This window comes from Acanthochromis polyacanthus, chromosome 15 (genome assembly GCF_021347895.1).
Source record: "Acanthochromis polyacanthus isolate Apoly-LR-REF ecotype Palm Island chromosome 15, KAUST_Apoly_ChrSc, whole genome shotgun sequence".
Classification (NCBI taxonomy): domain Eukaryota; kingdom Metazoa; phylum Chordata; class Actinopteri; family Pomacentridae; genus Acanthochromis; species Acanthochromis polyacanthus.
The window spans coordinates 5,607,471-5,627,822 of record NC_067127.1 but is presented as its reverse complement, the minus strand read 5'-3'; the positions used below and the strand labels follow the sequence as shown (position 1 = coordinate 5,627,822).

Here is a 20,352-nt window from a genome sequence, read left to right as displayed (position 1 = left end):
TTCAGTTTCACTGTACAGTAACTCTGTATACCTGAACCTCTAAAACTTTGGAGATTGTGTTTATTCAAGCAAAGGACCAAGCTGACTGTCTGGGGTTGAACCTGGGTCACAGCAGTGATGTCGCAGACACGAAGTCACACAATGAAATGTACCAGCCTGCATGACGGGCAAAACACACATAAACACACACAGTAAATGTACACTGCACTCATGTACACATTCCTAATGTGCTTTTTCAGTTAACGTGGACCAATTGGAGTGACAGTAGGGGAAAAAATGATACCTGCAAAACGGAAACAAAAGGACAGCGTGTCTCACAGTGACACGATAATGCAGGATGATGAACATTCTCTGTCTCAGTCAAATGAAAGAATGAATCCTTCACTTTGCCTTGAGTTTGAAAAGGCTTAAAGATAGAAACAGCCCATTAACGCTGCTCTCTTCATCACTTCTTTCTCTGAGGAAAGTGATCGTCCTTAACCCGTTAAACCCTCACACGGGTTAAGTAAGGATGTCAGAGGATGATGGCTTCTTGTGGCTGCTTAAAATTGCTTCTTCTATGCTGTGACAGCCAGTCAGAGCTTTGAAGAGGAAATATCAACAGATGTTAAGACAGTGAAGCCTTGGTTAGAATATTTTACCTTTCATAAAACACAGAAGCAGCAGTCCAAAACCCAAAATTGAACATAGAAACTGACAAAATGAAGAACTAGCATCAAATGCAACACGCAAACACAGTTTACAGACCAATAGACGATATCAGTGGTGTTAACTGCAAGAATACAGGATCAAGACTCCTATTTTGTGTGAAGGCAGAATTTAATGTAAAGTTTAATATGAGAAATATTATATTTCCGCAGTGTAAGGATGTATGATCTGGATTTATTGCATTAAATTATTATATGTAACTGGTGGACGCTGTTATTTGAGAAAGTTAACATGTACACTACCAGTCAAAAGATTGGACACACCTTCTCATTCCCTGGTTTTTATTTAATCATTTTATTTGTTGCAGATTAACACTGAAACTACAAAAAGAATACATACGGAATTATGTTCACTAGACTGTCTACACTCCGCCTTGTATATGTATCTTATTTTGCACTATTTGACACTTTTATTTCTATTTATTTTGGCTTCTTTCTTTCTTTCTTTCTTTCTTTCTATATACATGTGTATTTATTGTGTGTTTTTGTTCTTTATTCTAATTATTTCAGTCTGGAACAGGTGCACAATGCATTTCACTGTGCATTATGCCATGTATAATTGTGTTTGTGATAAAAAAAAAAAGGTCTTGAATCTTGAGTCTTGAATGTTGTAAACAAAAAAATGTTATTCTTCAGTATTAATCAGCAATGCAGAAAATATTACAAATAAATAAAAAGCATTGAATGAGAAGGTGTGCCCAAACGTTTGACTGGTAGTCTGCACAAATAGGGATAACATTGTGTATTTTATTGTATATTTTTAATGTAGATGGCAATTTGTTAATCACATGTGTCTGTACATTTGAAAAAAATACTGTGAAGGAGTGTCAGGCTGTTTAAAAGTTTGGGAACCACTTCTGTTGAAAACTCGAAACAACAAGAACACTTTGGCCAGTTGCCATTGCAGAAAGACAGAAAGAGGTCTTAACAAAACAACAAGCTGAGGGTCTTATTCCTTATTACAGATACGATGGGTTGGTCGTGGTGGTGTGGTGCTGCGTGTTTCTGCGGAATAAAACCATCTAATTAGATGATCTTATGAGACAATTAAAGGAAAAAGGGATTCAATTAGCTCTGTGGCACCAAGTTTCACAAAGCTTGTTCAAGAAGCGATTAAAAGCCAACAATGACAACTTGCTTTGATTCCACCTACAGAGGACTGATGTGAGGGGTTTCTGATGAATGGGGTCGTACAACAGGAATGAGGCCTACGCATCCCATGAGCGCTCGCAGAGTGATTTCTCATGGTGTGATAATACAATGGATTAGATAACATGAAAAATCATGAGCTACTTAATAGGGAAATTTCTTTCTCGTCATTGCAATTAGTAGCAGTGCAACTCTCCATTTACAGGCAATAACATGTGAACCATCCCGTGTAAAAGAGAGTAACAGCTGTGGTGTGTTGCATCAGGAGCCGGTTAAAAGGGAAATGAATGAGCACAGAGGAGAGCGAGTCAACAATGAATCTGCAAATCACAACGAGTTCAAAAAAGCGCAATCACAAGAGTAATCACGCAACAACTTGTGATGATTTTCACAGTGGAATAAAGTCAGAGTGTTATTCATGAGTCAAACTGATTGATATATATTTATACTGGGATGCTTATTTGACCCACTTCTGCCTGCATGTTTCGCCCTCTTCACTCTTTCAGGCTTTCACTCATGAGGTTTAAGCCGGGTTTTGATTTCACTCAGAGAGAGCTTACACACTAGCTTAGCCTCATCTTTGGATAAACCCCATGTTGCCTGGGTATGGTGGAGGACCCATGGCAATGAGAGAGAGACAGGGAGGAAGACTGAGGAGGGATTCTTGTGACAGATGGTCCCACTCGGCATTCATGTCTGTGGGCACTAATGCAAACAATGGCTCCCAAATACAGTTTGGCATCTCTTAATCAATGAGGCTAGTGAGCCGAGTCCGCAGTTTTAAATGACTTTGCCCCTCTTGTCTTCCATACGGCCTGAGATTTCACAGCCTCTGCTCCGTTATTCTTTCCCCTCTGCCTTCAGCCATATCCATCACCCCCCTTTCTCCCTCATTGTCACGCCCGCTCACCAGTTCACCCCCTCTACTTTCACCAAGACTCCTTTTCCAATCTCAGCCCCCATCCTCCCCCCCACACCCGCCTCCCCAATCTCTCTCCTCCCTCAGTCTGCAAAGAGTGTGACGTTGGAGACAGCCGCACAGCATTTCTTTGGCTGACTCCTGTTTAGCCTCTAATAGGATTTACTCGGGGGCTGATTTTCTGCTCTTTGTCTTCCGTCCTGGAATGAAGTCTTCTCGCAGCCAATGGTGCAGGTGGTGGGTAGTAAATTATACACACTTCCCTCTGAGCTAGTTAGCATCAGAAGTGACTGAAAGGGGGAGCTACAAGCTCCCATCGACTAACTGTTTTCATCACCAACACGGCCTCTCACCAAAACCGACACATCCACCGACACAAACCTGCATCTATAAAACCACCACAAACACTCACACAGTCCAGCATATAACCACAAACACACACACACACACACACACACACACATAAAGGCACATATTCCAGCCATGATGCACAAACAAACAAATCCTCCCCCTGCATTTATACACCCACTCTGCCTCCCCCCCTCACATCATCTCTGTCATCTCGACGCACTTTAGGCAGCTCAATAACGTTGAAGCATAACAGTGTGTACAAAGAGAAATGATGCCAGTAACATGTGGGGCTGCAATGTATTACAATGGACAGAGGCCGAGGGCCTCATCAGCATCAATCTGATTGGACAGGACATCTCCTCCAGGCCTCCCCTCTCCCTCTCGCTCTCTCTCTCTCTACATGTCTACCTCAGTGTCTCTCTCTCTAACAGGTAGAATAGTATTGATGGTCGATCCCCAGCGGTGGTTGGGGGCTGTCTGGGGTCGTGGCAAAGGACTAACATCTGTCACAGGGTTCTCTGCAGCATGTTATAAATCTGCTGCACCGGAGAAGGTGGGAACATGAATAAGACATGGGGCTCAGAGACCTGTGATAGAGGAAACATATGTTGTGTGTTCATGTGCATGCATAACAGGCTGCTTGTTGAGTTATGTATGACATGTGCACTGGTGTTCTGATAGATGTCAGGTTTTTTTTGTTTTTTTTGCTCTTTCATCCATGTTGCTGTCATATTGGAAAATCAATGCAGGTGCTAAATGTCTTTTCAAACAACAACAACAGGAAGCGGACAGATTTTGCCTCCTAGTTTGATGTCACTGTCTGACAGTGCAAAGTGACCCAAATAAAATGCTCCATATTTAGTCATTTCATTTGCAAGCGGCAGACAAATGTCTACGGAGATCAGCTTTTGTATACTTTGGCGATTCAAAACGTATCCGCTTCTAAAATGTGTTTCTCTTTTATTTATGAATCAGGAACAGACCGCCCTCATGCCAACCAAAAGCCATTAGTCAGCCTTCTACGCAATGACCCCCCAGAACAATCTCAATCAAACATGCCAGTATGAAAAGTGACGAGAATACTTTGAAGTCAGCCCTCAGCTGTCTGCTAGTGCAGCGACATGGGGAGCTTGATGAATACATAAAGCAACAAAGGCCCAACATGACTGCCACTCTCTCTAATTAAAACAATGCAGTAATTCTGATTGCATCGCAGACCAAACACAACTTCAACATTTTCTGAAAAGACCTCCAATAGAATCTGCAGTTCTCGCTCGCTCTCAGTGCACTTTATTTATTTATTTGTGGGACTCGGCAACAAAAAAAAAAAAAAAACTTGTTTCCACACTTCACTCACAACGAGGCCGGCCCTGTTTACCCAAATTAAAAGATTACCAAAATCCCCACTCGTAGTGGCATTTCGCTCCCTGACGATGATTTCTTTGAATACAGATCAGACATGGCATTTGAGTAAATTGACGCCTTTCCTGGAGTTAATCAACCGGCCGAGCCTCTTCGCTTTGGAAGCCAAAATCACTTTCAAAGTCTTCGGTTGCATTTTCCTTTAAATTGGATACTTAGAAAATGTCTCTGAGCTCCTTTGAAGAGGAGAATTGCCAAATGAGACATCTGCTGCAGATGTCCAGGCTCTGTGACACTAAAGTATCCCAGCATGCCCATACTGCCCAGCTGTTCCTATACGGCACAGAGGACAAAACCTGTACTCCTAAAGCAGATCCAGCATTTAACAGCCTTGACCTCCCTCCCCTTCTGTATTCTGCTCTCTCTTCCTGGCAGGTGCAGCTCAGCGGTTGCTAGACATTGCTGACTCCGGCTAATCTAAAGAAAAGCTTCAGGAATACATATTCTTTAGCCTGTCTGCCAGCCCACAGCTCCCACAGGGCCTCCCCCTGTGCCATCCACACTGTGCCGTGTGAATAGCAGGTATAGAAGTGCAGGTGTGTATAATCCACAGACCTCCGCCGTCAGTTATTACAGCTGTGAAGAGACTAAAAAATGACCTGTGCAGCAACAGAGTGGCAGTAGTGTACAGTAAGCAGCGGAACAAACTATCACATACCGCTCCATCACACCTTTATAGTCAGGGTTTTGATTGATTTGATAGATTAGAAGTAATTTTATTTATCGATTTTGCTATTTATTTTTACAATTTACATATTTTGATCTTTTTAATGTACAGTTTAATACTTTTTTATTCTATATGTTCAAATTTTTACTATAATTTATTCATTTTCTACCTCGAGCTTTCTTTTATAACAAAAGGTATTTTATTTATTTTTCTGTCTTATTTTTATTTCATTGCATGTGTTATACAGTCACTGACTTTTGGAAGTCCTTTATTGATGATTTGACTTTGGGGTTGGGGTTGTTTGCACTGCTTTACTTCATTTTTGTAAAGCACTTTGTGTTGCATTTTTGTGTGTATGAAAAGTACTATATCAATAAAGTCTGAATGATTTATTGAAAGCGAAACAAAAATCATCATCTCCAAGACCTCTGATCCACCACAAACACACATTCTTTATTGCTCTGTTGCACACCACACGCATAAATTGCCCTCTGCTATGCAAACTCCACACAAACCCAGCGGCATCTCTCGCTGTGTGATCAGAAAGTCAAACCGAGCAGGATGGCTCGAATTCAAGATGAAACTCATCAGGTCAGCACCAGGAGGCAGGGCTTCCATTTCAAGTGTGTGTTCATGTGTCGCAGTATTCTTTCACCCAATCCAAAGGAGGAAAAAAAACGTATCCGCCGTATGTTTCACATGGCAGACAAGCTGTAAGGAAATGCAGCAGCGATGCCAAGTCAGAAATGGCTCTTTATGTGTGTTTGAAAGGTGCTTTTTGTGGTTTTATGATCTGCTTGTATTAATTGTGCGCTTCACTGTGCGCGTAGGTGCAAAGCTATGAAGGAAGCTAAGCACGCTCCCAATAAAGGTTGAGAACTGCAAATTGCCTTTGAAGTTTTGAAAATGAACAAGTGTGAAACAAGTGAGAATAAGGACAACACATTCAGTCATTGTGATCCTGGATCAGGAAACATGAGTCCAAAGATATTGTAAAAATGGGTTAACGTGGTAACAAGGAATCTGGAGCTGCAAAACACTTCCTTCATTTGGCAGCATCAGCAGGTAGGACAACAACGACGCTTCATCCAGCAAGTAGCTTAATTCAACATTTCCTCCCTGCAGCCGACAGCGTGTACGGAGGAAAAAAACTCAATTCTACCAAATAAGCACCTAAAGACGATGCTCCGGCATCAATCTGGCGAGGAGAAACAAATAAATAAATAAATAAATAAATAAATAAATAAGACGGCTTTCAATATTTGCTTGGACACAGATCTGACAAAATGGTGGATGTAACAGTGTCAGTTAAGCTGCAATGGACTTCTGCCAGTAGTGGTATCTACTAGCAACGGAGTGCTCAAACTGACGCCAAGTGCTGGTGGCGGAATACATTCTCTCCTCCACTGCTCCAGCGCATAATACTCACTCCACAGTTTACTCATTAGAGAAACGTAAATTGAGATTTCAGACACTTACTTATCATCATTTTTGCACCATCAAACGGCAGCTGTTGAGGCACACAACTGTAATTTTCACATCAATAAACTGTGAAATATAGCATTACGAGACTGTTGGCAGAAAGTAGTGTGTAGGCCACGGACACAATGATTTTTGTTTTATTGTGAGGTTTTTTAGGACACGACTTGAATATGAATACATTTGCAAGCTCAGAAGATGGTGGAGATGAAATAGAATGTAGTATATAGTAAATCCAGAGTCATTTCAGATACAGGCACAGCAATTCTACAGATTTCTGACTGTTTAGGTTTCTTTAGTTTCTGCTTTACTCAGTAGACTTGGCTGAGTTCACATTTGTGCTTCCATTTTACTGCTTTGAGTGGCAGAAACTGGAAGTTTAAACCATTTTTGCAACCTAACATGCACCAGTTTTCTTTTTTTATTGACATGCTTGCATTTTTTCAGACTTGTGGGGTCTAATTAGTCTGTAATACCTTGTAGTTTTTTTTAAGTTAATTGTGAATTGTTATTATATTTTTGTGCTTTTTTCTACTATTTAACAACAAATGTCTTCACACATCTACATCTAAACTTTCTTTCTCTTGTTTTTAACGCCATTTTTTTTCCCCCAAACCAGCAAATATTTTCTGATTCCCTCTTGCAACTGCAGATGTAGCACTTAATTTTTAAAGGGCTAAAGCGAGAAAAACTCCTTCTAATCATCTGAGTTTTTTTCCTAAACCGCTTCCAGGCGTTTTTTTTACCATGATCCTGATCACATGTGTAAATTTTTTGCAAACTCAAGCAGTCAAAGAAAGGTTAACCCCCCATTGGATACAGAGTGGTGGCCCTCGCATTATGAAGGGATTAAATGAAAGGTATGCCTCCGCTGCAGCATCATTAGCTGATTGAGCTACCAGCAGCCTTTCTACAGCCCAATGAAGAGCTTATGATGGATTAAAATAACTATTGGGTAATTAACAGGGGCTGGTAAAATGACCCGATCCTCCTCCCAGTGTGTTTGGTTAGTGAAAAGACATAAAAACACAAACAAATCCATTACCAAGATTTATGCAGCATTATTAAATTCACCGGGACAATAATAGTGAAAGGGCAGCATTACATCACGTTTAGAGCACAGCGAGTAATGAGTTGTCACAGATAGAGAATCAGATGGAGGATATTACATTGCCCATGCCAACACTTTCAAAGAAGCCATTATTTCAACTTTAGTCATTACAGATTGGGGGAAATGAAAAAGAGGAAAAAGGAAAACAGCATTGAACTACAAGTTCTTTAAAGTCTATTAGCTTACAGGAACATAAAGGGCAAAGAATTAAATCCTCCTTGACGCTACCTTGGCAGGGGTGAGGAGAAAATGGAGGGTCACTGGTGGTGTGGCGTGTGAAGAGGACTCAGTGGGATAGAACACTCAACAAATTACTGCACATTAAAGGAGCAGGAGATTTCTTCTCTTCACTGTGGCCAAATGGTTTTGTTTTTGTTCACTTTGTCATGAATGGCTTCTGTAAAATTCAGAGGAAACCTGCAGGAGCTTCGCAAAAATAACATGAAGAACTCATTTAAAATGGATTTCAAAATTACTACAAAAGCCCACAGCAGCTTGAATGGTGGACACGCAGAAATTTGAACTCCTTTAACTGCAGTAACGTCATCATGTACCATCTAGGAACAGACTAGCGTGACATTTTTGCACAAACATTCATGCCGCCTAGAATATGAAGGGTATTAGATTTTCAGAACACAGTAAATATATATGATAAGCATGGTAGCATTTGTGTTGTTAGCATTAACTCAAGCTAGCAGTGTGGCTAAGGCTCATGCTGAAACTTGTTTTGACCATGCGCCTGCATATTATGGCTTCCTCGTCTTGTAGCGCACTTTATATGTTCTTTTTCTGAGATGTTTACATGTATTTTCCGTATACCTTGGAAGCTCATGCAGCATCTACAGGAAAAAAAATCGACCTTACAGGCTAAAGTAGTCTGGAAATATGCATAGGTTCGCATTTACATAATGACACAGCAAGGTGGCAACTTTGCTGTCCCCTTTCTTTCACTTCCTCTGAATAAAATTTCAGACAGAAAAAAAAAGTGAGAAAAGCTTTGCTTGTTAGTATACTTTTCTGCCCTAGAGGACACACTTGTACTTTTAAATCAAGTTGGAAAATCTGCGGTGCAAATCTCAGGATGTGTGATGAACCAGTTTGAATTCAGCATGATTCATTTCAACAGAAATGCCATTCTCACGAGTCATTCAACACTGCATTGTCCAAGACAGTAAGAGCATTCCCTCTTACTATAGAAGTATTTTTAACTCACTATTAACCTTGCCAGAGGTTTATACATATCTATTTATAATCTACAGCAGATTGCTCTTGTCCTTGCTCCATGTTGATCTTTAAAATCACGACAACCGTTTTTCTCTGTGACAGCATTGTGAGCTGATGGTGTACAAAAACCATATTTCTGCTGACAGGCATCAATACTTGCAAGATAGATATTCTTCTGACTTTTTGCTCCCACTGTTGAAATCATCCTGTTCATTCTCTCCAGTTGCTGCGGCCTATAAATAGGACAGCATCTGCCAGTTGTGTGGTCAGGCGGTATATCCAGCCAGCCTTGAGCTGTCATCTTTAAACGATAAGAGCGTGGGAGGGCTGAATAGTGGAGAGTTTCTGCGTGCACGGTATCTGTGCGACATCCTCGTTAATATACGTTCCAGCAATGCAAGGACAAAGGAGGCCAAATAAGGACAAACATGACACTGCAACTACCTCGCTGGGCCAAGTTCCCTCATCAAATCACTGCTATCTTAAGCCTCTTCCAGCTCGTCTTTCGTCATGTTTATTCATGTCCTGTCTTTTATTTCTTTTTCTTTTTTTTTACATTTTTCCCCCATCGTTGCTGGTACTCATGGTTATTCTTTTCCTCATTGCTCTTCTCACCCATAATCATTTTTCCTGCCACCGCTGTATCCTCCACCTCTATTATCTCATCCTCATTCCACTCACTCGCCCTCCCCCTCCCCTCCCTGTTTATGCCCACCTCTCCTCCCTCTTTGCCGTAACATGGCAGGGTCCTGACTGCCACTCACAGTGGGATGGCAGCGAACAAAAGAGCAAAGCAAAAGGTTAACTTCTCCCAGTTGTCACTCAGCGCTCGCCACCCTGCCTCATGTCTAGTGCAGGAATCCGAGGCCCTCCTCATTGATCCTCACGTCATCGACTGCACATTATTCCCCCGCTCTCTCTCCAGAAACCAAATGCCCCCTAATCACCCACTTCTGTGAATATTTGATTACCAGGAGAGAAGGGCTGTAAACAATAATTAAGCATGTTAAATGATACCCAATCAAGGCTTACAAAAGACGCGTTCAGTCAGAGGGAAAGCAAATCTGAATCATTTTCAATGCGAAATAACAAGCTCTGCAGTGACAAAAAAAAGCAGCATCTACAACGTCTGTGTGTCCTTTGTGCAGACGTGGCATCGTGTTTAATTACTGTCTCGGGCACTGTCAAAAGAAACCATTGTTAAGATAATTAGTATGAATTCAGTGTGTATATTCTCCAACAAGTGTAGGTGTAAAACTTCATCTTTGACTGTACCACTGAACTAATTAGAGTACAACACGAATGGCAAATGATTTGTGAGCCAGCTGGTTAGATTAATATACTTATGCATCTCAAGAAATGGCGACTGATAAATTAGCCAAGTCACATGTGTGTAAAACATTTTGCCTCTTATCTCTGCAGCAGAAAGCCAGAACATCTTTGTATACTTCAGATTTATTTAAAGAAACCAGATGACAGCCAACTTCACAGCAGCCTCGCCGGATTTAACTTTATAAAGGCAACGTGAATTAAAATACTAGATATCTGTATCATTTGTTGAGGAGTGCGGCTAAATGACACGGGATAATTATAGAAAAAGGCAAGACATATTATCATCTTTCTGTGCCTGTCAGGGGCACTATGAATAGCAATGAGTCATCAAGGCCTTTGTGCAACTGGGGACAAAAGTACAGGCTGGCAACTAAGTGCAAGGGACATAAACAGCTTCTGAAGGTCCCCACGAGCCCATTATCATCTTAATGATTCATTTTAGCAGAATCATTTTTAATCACTTTTTGAAGTCAATAGTGTATCAACGTCTGAGGTAGATAACCTTGGCTTAAACAGCATTGCTGCTAATTTCCTTCCTGATCTGTGGAGGTGTGTGCACTGTGACCACTTACAGTATGAAGGGGGATCCAAAGGAGGCAGACTAAACGTTTAAAGCGATGATAAATGCGTATGAACAAGATTGTGGATCATCATCATTCAGGGAAACAAAGAAAGAAAAAGCCAGACTTGGTTTTTTTTCTCCTCTCCTGCGATTACATAAGAAAGAGATTGGTGCCGGAACCACATTTGATCATCTTCAAATGAATTTTAGTCCACATTATCTTTTTTTGTGCTGCTGTGCTCTAACTCAATGCTTCCACCTAGCTTTTCAGCCACAGAAGACACCTTGCTTTGGTACAGTGGTAGAGCGCTTTCAGGTGGCGACACACACATAGACACACACAAACACAACAACTCCCCTCACTCACAGAATCACATGAATCATTGCCTGCTCTACTAGCCATTGCATCAACATGTGAATGAACAGCACCCTCTCAGGAGATCAGGACAGTGAAGACTTCCTTGCAGCAAGCACCGGCCTCATAACTAGAAGCCCCGAGGCCCCATGTAGTCACATAAAATAGCAAATTTTAGTGCAGATAGGATGCAGATGAAGGGATCCCGCTTACCTTCTTGCACAGCCTGGAAAGGGTTGTTAGGCTCGATAAGTTTCACAGAGTGGGTGATTTTTTCGCTCTGCAGAATGTCGTCGTTCAGACTCAGGTCTGAGATGGCAAGTTGGAAAATCTCGTCGTCTCTCACGGCGTTTTCCTCGAATATGGCACCTGTTGAATGAAAATATTAAGTTAAATGGAGAGTAAGTGCAAATTGAAGGGAGTCAAGGATGATGGAACTCAGTATCAGCTTCACTGTTGACGTTTTTTGGTGTTATTTTCCAAAATTTGTAAAAAGGAGGCAAACTTGAATGAAGGTTAATTGAATTTAGCTTTTGTGCTTTTGTATTTTTGTGCTTATTTAGCTCTCCAACTTGAGCGTATTCTGAGCCCTGGAGAGGTTTCAGCACCACGGACAGCGACGCCACATAACCACTTGTTTTGCTTCATCCATCTACCTTCAGTCAAACTTGAAAACTAAATGTCTGTCATGTGTCTTAGGCCTCATGTAGGATGTACATTGAAGCTGAACTGCCTCCCCCCCTCCTCCCCCTTATTTTCTCCCTCCTTCCTCTGTTTATCAAAATGGCATCAGCTGCCACCGTCAGACGCACATATATTACGGAGAGGGGAAGAGAAATAAAAGGGTTTCAGGAAACGAGAACTGGGGTACCCTAACGTTATGCGGGGCATCAGCCAATATTATCTGGACAGAGTCCCATCGCTGTATTAAGTCAGTGACTGAGCACCTGCTGCTTGCCAGACTGTTGCAGTAAACTGTGAGCAGCAGCAGCAGAGGCAGCAGCAGAGGAGCACCGAGACGAAATTTGCCCACAGTGACATTGACATTTTTATCTGAGATTACAAAGCCAGTCATCACGAGTGGCTACGTGCCTGTGTGTGATAAGAGGGGTGCGAATCAATGCAGTTGGAAAGAGGGGGAGAGGAGGAAGGGAGGAGAAGAGGGGAGAGAGAGATCACGTATGTATCACAAAACTAGAAAATCAATGCGATAATTAAGGACAAAAACTGGATCGTTTGAACATCACGGTGAGTTTAAAGCATCCCCCCACTCTCTCCACATCCACCTCCACACACACACACAGCATCTCCGCAGCTCTGGTTTGAAGTTTGAGTACAAAGAGGCTCTATGCGTTTTGCATCTCTAAAACCAAACTCCACTGACATTCCCTCTGTCTCGTCATTGACATTGCAGTCACGTTCCGATGGAAGTTCAGGCTTGTCGGGTGCGTACAGGAGGTAGCTCGGTCTAAAAAAGCCCCATCTATGTCACTATTGCACTCAAATTTCCTCAAAGCTAGAATAAAACAGGCCTATCTCCTTGTTGTGATGTGTATTTTGAATGCAAGACTCAAACCCAAAGGCCGGCAGTGATGAGGTTTGGACGTGAAGCCAGCATGAATGCAGTGATCTGCCGTGGAAAAGTGGAAGAAGTGTCCGCAAAAGCAGCCTAATAAGCAAATTATAGCGCAAATAATGAGTAAATATCTCTGCCAGTGCAGCTCAGAGGCATGCGTATTTACAAAATACCAACTTTTCAACTCGTTTGAGAGTCAAAGTGTTGCTTAAGCACAGGATGCGAGCTGAATAGACTATTTATCCCGCCCTCTCACCGAAAATCCTGTGATCAAGGCAGTATGAGCAGGCTGAGCTTTTATTCCCGCAACCCCCCTCTCTCCTTTTTTTAACAGCCAGTCTAACCCGGACAGTATGTTGTTTTAATCGGACGCTTACCGATATGTATGATCGAGTCCGCTTTGGCAGAATTGCATTGCAATATCCACAGGGAAAGGCAGATCAGCAGCAACTCCATCTCGGGATTTCAGTGAGGCGGCTCATCCAAGCTCTGCTCGGCTGTCCTATACTGTCCAAATGGAGCCCCCCTCCTCAGCAAAGAAGAAGAAGAAGAAAAAAACAAGGAAAAATCAAAACCCTCAGTGCCAAACAGAACCACGATCCTCCTGGCAGAGCAGACCTGCGAGAAACCCTGCAGAAATGACCACAGTGATTTTTCCCCTCTCTCTTTCTCGTCTTTTTTTGAAACCAAGGAAAACAAGACGACCGCAGGAAAAGGTGCACGACGAGGAAGAACCGACGGGGACCCGAGAAAGACTGAAAAGACAGGTAGCCCGGTGAGAGAGACCGGCGTTACCTCTCTCACTCTCGCCTCTCTCCCTGCGCTCCGGCGTCTAAAGCATGGCAAGCAGCACAAAAAAAAAAGAAAAAAAATGCGGAGGAGGGACACCCCTCTAACTACACACGGAGAGAGACGCTCACATACATACACACTCACACACAAAAAAAACTCTTCAGTCCTGTCTCTCGATCACGTGATTGCAGAGACTTCACGACTCGGCTGCTGTCCCGACAAGCCGGGTAGAAATGATTTGGACCAGCCGGAGAAAGACGCGTGGAGAGCCGATAATTACGCACATGATCGGAAGGTTGGAACCAGAAAAAAAAAACTCCAAAACGCCACAACGCTTCAGTTGAAAAGAAAAAGAGAGAAAAAAAAACGCAACACGGTCTGCAGAAGTCAACGGCAGGTTACTTTTTCGGAGAAGTTTTCCTTTTTTTCGTTCGGGGGAGCAGAAGAACGACTGACGCGCATTTCAGCGCACTTCTGCGGCGACGGAGCGCAGCTGATGTGGCGGAGAAACGGATTTACAACACCGTGGGGCTCGGCGATGGCTGATGGATGAGGGACAGACGTGACAGGAGCCACAACGCCTGACTGAACCGGGTGGAACAGCTGGACGGAGTTAACGGAGGCGCATTGTTTTCGCAGAGGAACAAACACAAAAGAATGTATTTTTTTGCACGTTCGACTACTTGATTGTCGCTTCAGCAGCCTGGGGTGCCTTTTTTATTTTTTCCAAATCGTGGGATTATGGTATTGGGGCTATACACAGACACGCTTGTCTATAGTGTGCCAGGGTGCCGCCTCACAATGCGTGAACAATGTGTGCAGAGCTGCAAAGAAGAGGAAGAAATCGTGGCAGAGATGGGATTTCTGGATAGGCATAATCTTACAATTAAAGGATATTTCTCGTGGCAGTAATAAAACGGAAATATCTCTTAATTGTCTGGTTAAGTCTGTCAGAGGCGCGCAAACTTTCAGCACCGTCGACAGCTCCTTCACATGACAAAGACAACTGTAGAGTCAGAAACCTCTATCTGTTTTTATTCTGTCTTTCCAGGAGATTAAATCACGATACCAGCCAATAATCTGGGGGGAAAATGCTTCACACACACACACACACATTCTTCACCCTCCAGGATTTCAAACGCAGTCGGGGAATAAACTTAACATGCCTCCCAAAGTTTTGTAAAATCACACACTACCCCTACTGGCCATCTGTGAAAAATGCAGCAGTGGTGGCGCAAAACATCATTTTTTCATAAGGATTCATGTTCATGCGTAAATTTGCTCCATGTCATTTACATAAAAAATGAGGCTAAGCAGAAGCTGGAAAATCACTGCTTTTCATAGCAAACTGAGCCAACAGCACTCCAGTATCTGTGTAAATAAACGGAAATAACAGTAGGTATTCATGTCTGGAATTTAGGTAAATGTTAATACACACATTAGAGATACCTGTCAGAGTTTGTACAAAGCATTAGCTCTGACAACAGAGGGGAAAAAGAGACTTGCTGCAAGAAATGAATTACTGCCTTTTGATCGCAATTATGGTCCCCAGAACACAGATCAATCTCATTTCAACGAGATCAAAACAGAAAGATTAACCTTGAGATTTGAGTTTTACGCTGACAGACATTCAAAACAACCATAAAAAATTCATTGCATCCCAGCAGACGAATAAATCTCCTAATTTCACCGATATATGAAGCAATATGCCGCTGAGATTTCATCAATAAATTATTCATTTTGAATGGTGACTTAACTGGCATTTCACACAGGTCCTCTTGCATTGTGTTTTCTTGTGCTTATTATGACTCCGGATTATTTTTCTTCCCTCCTCCTCCTCCTCTGCTGTTGGAGCAGAGTAATACATGTTGTGCAACTTGTGCAAAACCTGCATTGGAATAATAAAGGTGTGTTCAATCTCACTAACACATATAAGGTGCAATGAAGCTGCCCTATGTCAGTTTCACACACATACGATGATGAATAATTTAAGGAAGATTTTCCAAATAGATCTAGGGACAGTATCCTGGATATGATACTAATAACAACTGGATGGTTCAGGAGGTAAAATAAATATTGTATTAAGTGACTGTTGCCTCTGGTTTACAGGTGAACTGTGGTGGAACAGGACAAGGCTCCAGTTAATGAGGATACGCAAGTATACTGTAAGTAGAAAATCATACTGTCCTGCTATATGGCAGCGTTACCTTACAGAAAGGCATACTTAAAATAATGTATGTGCTCAAATATGTATTCTCTGCATATAGAAAGGTATTTATGAGACATTTGAATGAATAGCACAGTGTGTTTTGCACCATATGCAGGCAGGTCCAATGCATTAGTAAGTGGATTTAATGAGATTGACGGAATACTTTTTTCAATTGAAAGTGAGCTAGCCAGTGGGTAATTTCTGCTTGATTCATGGCTGCTCACTTTTTGGTCCAAAAACCTCCCATAATGATTAGGTCTACATTTTAAAAGTCACTCTCTTGTCAGCGTTTTGTTCCTTCAGGTTCACTTCTGAAGTGCACCTCCATGCACTTCCATGCGTGTCAACATAAGTCAGTCTCAAAAGTGCTGCGAAACAGCCACCGAGACATTGGCGGGTAGGTCACGCCTGCTCTCAGCAACGAAGGTGAAATTTCATTGTCACACAAACCTGAGTCATTAATGTTTATGGCTGTGAGCAATGGAGTGAAAAGGAAAGACAGACTTTTGCTCCGCCTTTTTGGAGCAAGGCCAAAAAAGTGAATTTACATAAAGAGAAGCTGTCACATTTAGAAGTATAAAAGGTAGGGGAGTAAAACTCCTGTTAGTTATGAATAAATAAGTGGCACTGCTGCACAGTGACCTCTTCCAAATGCCCTATTCTTCTTTCAATAACTTGTTTTTTCTCTATCCAAAAAAATAATAATGCACCTTTCTCCCACAAAAACCCTACAGCACAACTCTCTCACGATTAATTGTTTCTATATAATAGTGTCTGTGGGTCTTCAGTTCCTTCTGATGAGTCCCATCCCTCAGTTTAATCTTAAACAATTTCCGCATGCATGGCTCGGGGCGCTGCACTCTGCTGCCTGTGAACTGATTGCTGTTTGCAGTGGAACTCACATGCTTTGCTCCTGTGCAGCTGGTCTCTGTCTTCATTGATTTGTATTAGTCTTATTGCACATCCACTGTGTTTGGTTTAGAGTCCAAGAATAGAAGTCTATTCAAACGCTGTGCTTCTTACACATTAATAGATTATTACTAACTGTATTGTGTCCGCCCTTATGTTCGAACACGAAGATGTGATTTAATAACCGTGATGTGCTGTAGAAAAAACTCCCAGTTTAATCACTTCATTAGCCTTTAGCCTCACATGTATGGTCTGCAGAAAGAGCTGGACAGAGCCAGCAGCCTGCAATCAAATGTACTGTACGTCAGCGTAATTACTGCAGCAGCTGGCATACATGCAGGCTGTTATTACCAGCGAGGAAAGCAGCGAGAGGAGCATGCCAGTGGATGTGGCAACACCGCAAACAATAGCAGGAGCTCGCACTTGGACATTATGAGTTGATTGAAGGGTCTGTCACTGTGCAGCTTGCTCTGCCCATCTCATTGTGATCCTGGTTGTGGTTATATGAAGCCCCCCGTGCATCAATTTGGAGGAGGGTTAAATCTGAGACAAGTTGAAAATCCATTCATGTCAAGCCCAAATGTGCGGGGAATAGCAATAAGTGTCTGCAGCACGAGAGGTGAATAAGCAAGGCTCTCTTTTCCAAATACACAGCCTGAGGTAACATTATAGATTAATCATGTTATGGGAGAATAAGCTCAACCTCCATCACAGACTCAGAATCTCAATGAGTGAACTGTTGACTAGCTGTAACATCATACATTTCGACATTACACTTCTGCAACCTCATTGAAATACACACTAGATAATGAATATATAAGCAAGAATATGGGAAAATATACCAGTGGACAGAAGCTCTGAAGTGAAGTGAAAGTCTGTCAGGAGGAGAGGACTTCGACGGCTGCCATGAGGTTTTTATGAGTTTTCAAAGTTGGAAAATAACTCTGGATTCAGTCTTAGTCAAGCATGCAGCCTTCAAACATGGACGCGTTTCAGGCCAGTGATGCAGTCGATCTACACAAGGTCAAGACCTGCTTTAAGTAGACCTATTGTTTACATTAGTGTAGGGATGATTTTTTCAGGCTTTCTCTGGAGATGTGTCCAAAGCTGTACACAGCTCAGACAATGTATTATTATTTATACTCTAGTCAGATTCTATTCCCACAAAGAACAAATGTGAAAGAAAAAGAAAACAAACAAAAACAACAGCCAATAGAACAGACTGGCTCCATGATCAATTGTGGTTTGAAAAATGCAAAACAGCGTTTTTTTTCTAGCTGGATTTATTGTATGTGAAGTAAGCTCCTCATGAATAGAGGAGGGAAAAACTGCTGTTCTGTTTTTTTTTTCTTCTCTTCTCCAACCCTGTGGCTCCGCATCATGTCAGTGTGCAACAGTGAGAGTGGTTTGCGGTTAGTCCTATTAAAAATAAAAGAAAAGGAGCACACGGAAGAGATGCGGTTGGTGTTTTCTGTTTTCGCTGACCACAGTTCAGTGTTTATGCAGGCCTGTGGGGACACAATACAGTAAATGGACAGCGCGTCTACCAGCTGTCTGTTTATCTGCCCGTCACCAAAGTGTAAAAAGATGAAACCATTTGCAATTCTATGGATCTCAAAATCCCCATTTCATGAAATAATTGTATTCATCTGGAAAACCTGTCCATGAATTCATAATGAAAATAAGTCTTGTTATTGTAGCCAGCAGCCTCCATATTAACCAGCATTAGCAGGATCTGCAAAATACTAATTTAGCCTGCAGCAATGTTTACCATTTATACACCTAATAGCGACTGTTCATCCATTTGTTTTGGGTGCCCTGAGCAGCGCTATTGAACCCGGAGCCTGTGTCAGCTACATTTCACTCCAGCTGTGCCTGCAAGACAATCATTAGTGGATGGGGTTATTTAAAGGGGAGCCAATTAGCAGGAATGCACTTGGAAATCTACCTGCGAAGAGGCATACTTTGCAAATGAGAACAACAAAATCCTTTGAGTATTTTAGTTTTTTAAGAGCAGGTCAGTCTGAACCACTTTAAAATTTGGTATTAAAGGAAAACTACCAAAGGTAAGCGGAGAACTCACATAGCGCTGAGACACAGGGAAGGACTGTCTGAAATTTAAAAAGCTCTCCTGCTGCATGCCAAACATCTATTTTTCCAATTATCCTCATTTTGTAGCTTTAAAAAAATGCAAAATTGTATCTATGGACAAAAGCTATTGAAAGTTCTCTATTTTTGTGGCTATTATGCAAAACAAACAAATCTAAAGGTGCTGTGAAAACTGCTTTAAGAGCAGCTTCTGTCTAGCAGCCATGCATGTAAAATATGCAAATTCACTATCCACTATACGGCAGTTAGCTCCACACAGAGTATTTCGGTAGAAGTTCTGCAAGTGATCACATTTCTTGTGGACATTATCACCGTGTATAAAAGACAAAATGGTACAAAAATTGAAAGTGTAGCACAGAGGTGTCAAACTCATTTTAGTTCAGGGGCCACATTCAGCCCAGTTTCATCTTAAGTGGGTCGGACCAGTAAAATCTGTAAATAAGAACAGCAATTTTTTCCTTTGTTTTTGTGCAATAAAATACTTTCTATAAATTTTCATTTCGGGAATATTCTTTTTAGAAAACATTAACAGCCTGATTTTTTTTTAAAGAAAAATAAGTTCAATTTCAGCAATATTAGGCCCCAGTTTATCATTTACACATTACACCTTACAGACCAGAGTGTCTACAAAGGAACAGAACATTTAGTTAACTGGAAATGGACAGAGCAATGTTTTAGTTTATGATCAAGGTGACAAAAGTCAGACAAAAAACAACATAGACAAGACAAAATTTTACAAAAACGAGAAACAAAATGACCAAAAATGAGACAAAATGTCATGAAACAAAACAAAAAAAGAAAAACTTAGACAAAACAGTTACAAACGTCCAACCGAGACAAGAAGTTACACAAATGAGACAAAAAAGAATGACAAAAGCGAGAAACAAAATAACAAAAAAACACCACAAATTGACACAAACAATACAAAAAACAATGAATAAAGCAAAACACAAAGTGACAAAAATGAGACAAAAAACACAAGTGAGACAAAAAGGAAGCACAATAGGACAAAAACGATAAAACAACTAAAACATGAGACAAACGACAAAAATCAGACAGCAATCTAGTATTTTACTGTACGATCAAAACAACCTGTCGAGGTCTAGAAATGATTTTAAATTTATAGTTTTACAAATGTACAATCTGCAGTTAATGTCTTCTCTGTAAGTGTTACACTTTGAAGGCCGGATTGGACCATCTGATGGGCCGGTTTTGGCCCACGGGCTGCATGTTTGACACCCCTGGTGAAGTAGAAAAGAGAAAAGTCAGGCCAACAGCGCAGCCCCCAGCAAGCATGGAACTATTTATAACCAAGTCAGAGCCATATTTCAGCACTCTTGGTTTCCTACACATGGCCAACTTTCCAAAGTTTCCATCGAGCTTTCCCTGAAATTTTCACTCTCTCTCATGCTGTCCCAACATGACACAGCTCCTTTCGTGTCCTCTCACTCCAACCTTCACAGAGGTATTTGAAAGATC

The 20,352-nt window shown here is 41.6% G+C and overlaps 1 protein-coding gene across 3 annotated transcripts in view; it reads right to left on the bottom strand.

Annotated features, from left to right (window-relative positions):
* Nucleotides 1-14,176, bottom strand: part of grid1a (glutamate receptor, ionotropic, delta 1a) — a 278,043-nt gene extending 263,867 nt beyond the window's left edge. For 2 of the 3 annotated variants that reach the window (XM_051960063.1, XM_051960064.1), the window contains exons 1-2: nt 13,232-14,176; nt 11,492-11,647 (exon numbers count right to left, since the gene is read on the bottom strand). In XM_051960063.1, the coding sequence (XP_051816023.1) occupies nt 11,492-11,647; nt 13,232-13,310 (235 nt within the window). In that variant the 5' untranslated portion in view covers nt 13,311-14,176. The remainder of the gene's footprint in view (nt 1-11,491; nt 11,648-13,231) is intronic. The other variant, XM_051960065.1, reaches the window with a different exon arrangement.
* Nucleotides 14,177-20,352: the final 6,176 nt, after the last annotated feature.